Below are 5,626 nucleotides of genomic sequence, written 5' to 3' on the forward strand. Positions count from 1 at the left end.
GGAAAGTAATGCCTTAATGACTTTCTGCTAGCTGCAAGCCTTCTTTTATTTCTGCTAAATATATGAAAATGTATGCAAATTTAAATCAAGCTTAACCTAGGAGCTCGTGCAATATATTTAATGGAATTTCAAACCAATAAGGGGCCTCTGATGCAGTCCTCTATAAGTGCAAATATAATTACGCAGCTAGGTTACCTCCAGAATTATGCATGGAAAGGTCATTTTTAACTTCAGGGATTTTCAGAGGCATTTCACGGATGCTCCGTTCTCCCAAGCTTGAAGACAGCTACAAATCTGGAACCCTTTCACGTGTACAGAATGGAGCTGAGATGGGGCTAGTCCACGCTCTTGCACCCCGACCCTTAGTTACTCCTAGTGCACATACTCCCTGGCGGTGTTTGGAGTACAGAAGACAGAAGGCTCGGAAAATAGACCTGCCTTCTGCCGCCTTTTGCACAACTCTGGAAGAGTTGTGTACGAACAAAGCACCATTCTCCGCTTTTCACCCAGTCTAGGGAAGGTTTCACCCCTACCCACAGTCAAACGTGTGCTTTTGCAGGGACGGGACCACCGTGTGGAAACACCAACGCTACCCCGGGTTCCATTTATACAGAGAGTTCCTCACCTGGGAAGGTGGATTTAACAGCTACGTGATTGTGACTGAGCGGCACAAGATTACCGCATGCGTTCAGAGGCACTATGCGGTGGCGATGTGATGTCGTGGGATTGTAACCGGCACCTCGGGTGGGGGGCGGTGCGGATCAGTTTGGTGGCGGTGTGGTGGCACTGAAGAGTGCCATATTCTGGAGGACAGGGACCTGGGAAGTCCCGTCTGTTGACCGCGTTCCAGCTCCTTTCCTGCTTCCTCCGTACTCGTGGTTACACACAGGCTGAAGCACAAAAACTGTTCTTGTTTAGTCCATAAAATTACATTCTGTTAATTAACAGCAGTGATAAAAACCCACCCTACGGCACTTACCAAATCTTCCCTGCGGTGTCTTTCATTTCAGTAATTAATACTGCACGCTCGTGTTCTAACTCGTGTACAGTAAATTGAATAGGATCCACGATGTCGTGTTAATCTGCAGCAAATGTAAGGATGACCATTGGATACACTAAGGGACATATACGTTGACACGAAAATAAAGACGAAAACAATATTACAATCTGCCAAGACTTAATTGTACAGCCGTTGTCATCTCGACAGTATCATATTTTATGGAGTGTGCGGCGCTGTGTGTGTTTTGGGGTGGGGGGGCGGGGGTTAAGGGGGCGAGAAGACTGATTGTAATTTATACAAGGGGTAGATATTTAGCCTCGACATGTATTTTTTCTGTCCCGGGAATTAATCATAATCATTGCATTTTGAATCCTTGCAGTGTCACAGATCCCTCCCCGATGGGCTGGGCAGCGGGGAAGGGGTTAACAGGGGTACGGCGGCAGCCAATGGCGCCCTGGGCCCGGATCACTTCCTGCTTCAGCCTCCCTCCAGCTCTCGGGCTTCCCGAGCCTCGACGGGGAGGTGGTCCTGCCTCCTTACGCCCCATTGGCAGCGGGCATCCAGTTGGTTGAGATGAAAGGCTGCCATTGGGCGGGGCGCCCGTCCATCACTCGCCAGTGGCTGCTAGGGCTCCCTCGCCTGCTAGATGTCAAAGGCTGGAGCTGCTCCCTTTGCCACAGTAGAACTAGTAGGGGATCCGGGAGCCGAGAATGGCCACCGCCGCCTCCAACCCCTACAGCATCCTCACCTCCAGTTCCCTAGTCCACGGAGACTCGGCGGGCATGCAGCAGGGCAGCCCCTTCCGGAACCCCCAGAAACTTCTACAAAGTGACTACCTGCAGAGCGTGCCCAGCAACGGGCACCCACTGGGGCACCACTGGGTGACCAGCCTGGGCGACGGCAACCCGTGGTCCACAGCCCTGTCCGGTGGCTCCCTGGACCAGCAGGACGTGAAGCCGGGCCGCGAGGACCTGCAGCTGGGAGCCATCATCCACCACCGCTCGCCCCATGTCAGCCACCACTCGCCGCACACCAACCACCAGAACGCGTGGGGCGCCAGCCCGGCGCACAACACCTCGCAGCCGCTCAATGTCTACTCGCAGTCCGGCTTCAGCGTCAGCGGCATGCTGGACCATGGGGGGCTGACGCCGCCACCGCCCTCCCTCAGCACCCAGACCCTGCACCCGGTGCTGAGAGACTCCGACCACGGCGACATGGGCTCCCACCACTGCCAGGACCACTCGGACGAGGAGACGCCCACCTCGGACGAGCTCGAACAGTTCGCCAAGCAGTTCAAGCAGCGGCGGATCAAGCTGGGCTTCACGCAGGCGGACGTGGGCCTGGCGCTCGGGACCCTGTACGGAAACGTCTTCTCGCAGACCACCATCTGCAGGTTCGAGGCGCTACAGCTCAGCTTCAAGAACATGTGCAAGCTGAAGCCTCTCCTGAACAAGTGGCTGGAGGAGGCCGACTCGTCCACAGGGAGCCCGACCAGCATCGACAAGATCGCGGCGCAAGGCAGGAAGAGGAAGAAGCGGACGTCCATCGAGGTGAGCGTCAAGGGGGTCCTGGAGACCCACTTCCTCAAGTGCCCCAAGCCGGCCGCCCAGGAGATCTCGTCGCTGGCGGACAGCCTGCAGCTGGAGAAGGAGGTGGTGCGGGTGTGGTTCTGTAACCGGAGACAGAAGGAGAAGCGGATGACTCCGCCGGGGGACCAGCAGCAGCACGAAGTGTACTCCCACAGCGTGAAAACGGACACCACCTGTCACGACCTCTGACTATAGGCTCTGGCCCAGCAGGACTGCGGCGGGCTGGGCCTTCCAGAGGCCTTTAACTTATGTTCTGACAGGATCAAAACAGGAACAAAAGAAACAAGAACAGAAAACTGAGCAGGAGATTAAAATACTCCGGTACATGGGCAATATTTATCGCTGACAAAAACACACCGTTTACGCGAACGCAAGATCTGTTTCGTTGGTCGCCTCTCTCCTGGGACGACTCTACAGATGTGTGCCTATCCATGACCTCCCAGCGCCTTGGATTTCAGGGGAACCCCTTTTACAGCAGACTCCTAGTCCCTTTTTCTTTTTTTGATACGCAGCGTTTCTAATGTCCGAGGTGTTTTACTACAACCCGTACACAATATTTGTGGAATAACTTGTACCCCCTTCGCCATTCTTGTGCACACTTCGCCTCTCCACACGTGTAGCTGCTGGAGTGTGTAATCGACCTCGGTGTCTGGTTCTCGGTGTGTCCGTCTGTGGCTTCGCGTCCTCCACTGCGGCAGTCTATGCACTTCCTTCCCCGGGCAGCGGAAGCACGTACACAGTGGCGCGCTCCCTCTCCGCGCCCGCCAAAGCACAGCTCTCCCTTTACGGTTTGCAGCATCTTAATTGTACGGTTTCAGGTTCGCGACGCTCCTTTCCTACGTACGTGCCCTGTTGTGTCTGTTCTCCTGAAGGGAAAGGCAGCTGTGTGTTCGGATTGCAAAGACACCCAGGCGGGGGAGGTCTGTAGTAAAACACCTTTCCTTCATTGCGATTTTCACAGGGAATCCATGTTTGTGTCTTTTTTCCTCTTTTCCACTGACACACGGACGTGGTTTCGCTGGTCTTCTGAACTGGTTATCGCAGGTCTTATTTCTCTGTTTTTAATGTTTTACTCACCCTGTTATTGTCAAACGCTCATATGTCCATAGCGATGAAGGTCTTGAGAGAGCAGAGCATTTTATGTAGTGCGGGTGTTTCATTGCAGACAAGATTGTTGAAGAGACACCCATGGTAGCGTGGGTTTGTGTGTTTTATCTTTTGTGCAGTATAGAAAACCGCGTCTCGCCAGGAATCTACAATAATACATTCCGCAATCCTACCGGAAATATGCACAGTGTCAGAAACACGTACATCCATACCGAAAACACGGACATATACACTGGTAAACCCTCGCTCCCTCGATCAGATGCACAGATATATAGGCACGCACGCCAAATCGTATAGCCACAGAAAAAAAAATTCTCACCTTCGCAGAGACGCACTCAGCCACACGAAACAAACACATGACCAGAAGAAAAAAAGGATAAGTGAGCAATGCACACAAACGCACACAACCACAAAGATGCGCGCTCACAGATGCGCAGAGACACACACATACACACACAGAATAACGCATCCACACGGATTAACTCCAATACACAATATTACACATCAGATTCACAAACGGGCAAACAAATACACGAAAACAATCATTTATAGAAATATAAAAACGGGTAGGTAAACCCTACAAATACACACAACCACACACACGCTCAGAGGGATTTCTGCAGATGCGCAGTGACACATCTACAAACACAAACGCACACATAGAAAAACGCATGCGCGCAGGTGAACGCCAGTGCACAGTGATACACTAAAGAACACACACATCAAGCTCAAGCACGAGCGGCAAACACCCGCGTGCGCTCATACACACACATACACCCACAAACAGTCCATTACAGGAAGGAAAATCGCCACCAGGTTATGTTCTCTGCTAAATCTGAGTTCTGGGCCTATTTGTGCTTCTGGTGCCCAATCCTGGGCTTGCCACAAAGAGAACAAAAGGTGACTCCCCCGCACCTCCTCTTCCTGCGTTCCATTTGTATTTTACATTGATATATTTTTGAAGTATTTTTCGGTACGCTGGAAATCGCAGCTCTCAAAACATGAATATTTCTGCCAACTTTATAATTGTACAGTTTTGTATATTACACGTTTTTGAAGTTATTAATTTAAAAACAGATCATCTAGTTTACCCATTTAGTAACCGATGTATATTAAACGCTATTTTCATTAAAGGTTGCTTTTTCAACTATTTTATTCAAATTGCCTATTGCAGTCGCCAGCAATTATTTATTTTCAATAAATTCCGCTTTATGTTGAAAATATCCTAAAATGAAATGGGTGTCCAACAATAATTCTCTGTAATGTTTGATTGTTGAGGAGTTTTAGTTAAGGGATTTATATTGGCACACTATTTTATTTGTTGTTAAGAAAATAATTAAAATAAACTTTTTTTAAAAAAAATAAAAGCCTTCCAAAAGTGTGTGGTGTGTATTTAGACATATGAAATGGCTATAAATATACATCCCTTGTATACACCTGAATCTCCTCCTAGACACTTCGACTCCTATATTTGCCCTTCTTTGTAATAGATTTGCCTCGCGGTTTCTTCCCGTCCTTAAGCGTGTAAAAATATATCAGCTATTCGAGGTTATTAAACTGCTGATTTTATGGTCTTTTTTCACACCTCTCTATCTTTTTAAAGACTATGTTTAGAACAAGTAACTTTGTCTTGAGAATGAGTGATAGATATTTGCTATATTACCGATTTTGCTTTTACATTAAGCGACCTTTTAAGCCCGTCCACTGTTTGGAAAATAACTTCTCAATGTTTACATTCATGGAGAACAGCAGTTTCATTGATTTTGAAAAGAATAGCTTCTACTTACTTTTTCAGGAACACTTTCCGAAATGTTTTACTAATGTAATATGCGGGTATAATTCGAAACTGTGATAATATACAAAACATTTAAGAGGTTCGACGTTTTCCCCATAAAAGACATACCGTCATAAATGCTACAATATAATACTT

At 48.7% G+C, this 5,626-nt stretch overlaps 1 protein-coding gene across 1 annotated transcript; it reads left to right on the top strand.

Moving 5' to 3' along the window:
* The first annotated feature begins 1,328 nt into the window (after nucleotides 1-1,328).
* POU3F4 (POU class 3 homeobox 4) lies at nucleotides 1,329-5,045 on the top strand. The gene has a single exon (XM_069212588.1). It carries the CDS (start codon nucleotides 1,711-1,713, stop codon nucleotides 2,776-2,778), a length of 1,068 nt encoding a protein of 355 aa, XP_069068689.1. The 5' UTR covers nucleotides 1,329-1,710; the 3' UTR covers nucleotides 2,779-5,045.
* The last annotated feature ends 581 nt before the right edge of the window (nucleotides 5,046-5,626 follow it).

This window comes from Pleurodeles waltl, chromosome 2_1, assembly GCF_031143425.1.
Source record: "Pleurodeles waltl isolate 20211129_DDA chromosome 2_1, aPleWal1.hap1.20221129, whole genome shotgun sequence".
Classification (NCBI taxonomy): Eukaryota; Metazoa; Chordata; class Amphibia; order Caudata; family Salamandridae; genus Pleurodeles; species Pleurodeles waltl.

Coding starts and splice junctions, on each gene's coding strand:
- POU3F4 (XM_069212588.1), top strand. CDS start 1,711: ATGGCCACCGCCGCCTCCAACCCCTACAGCATCCTCACCTCCAGTTCC.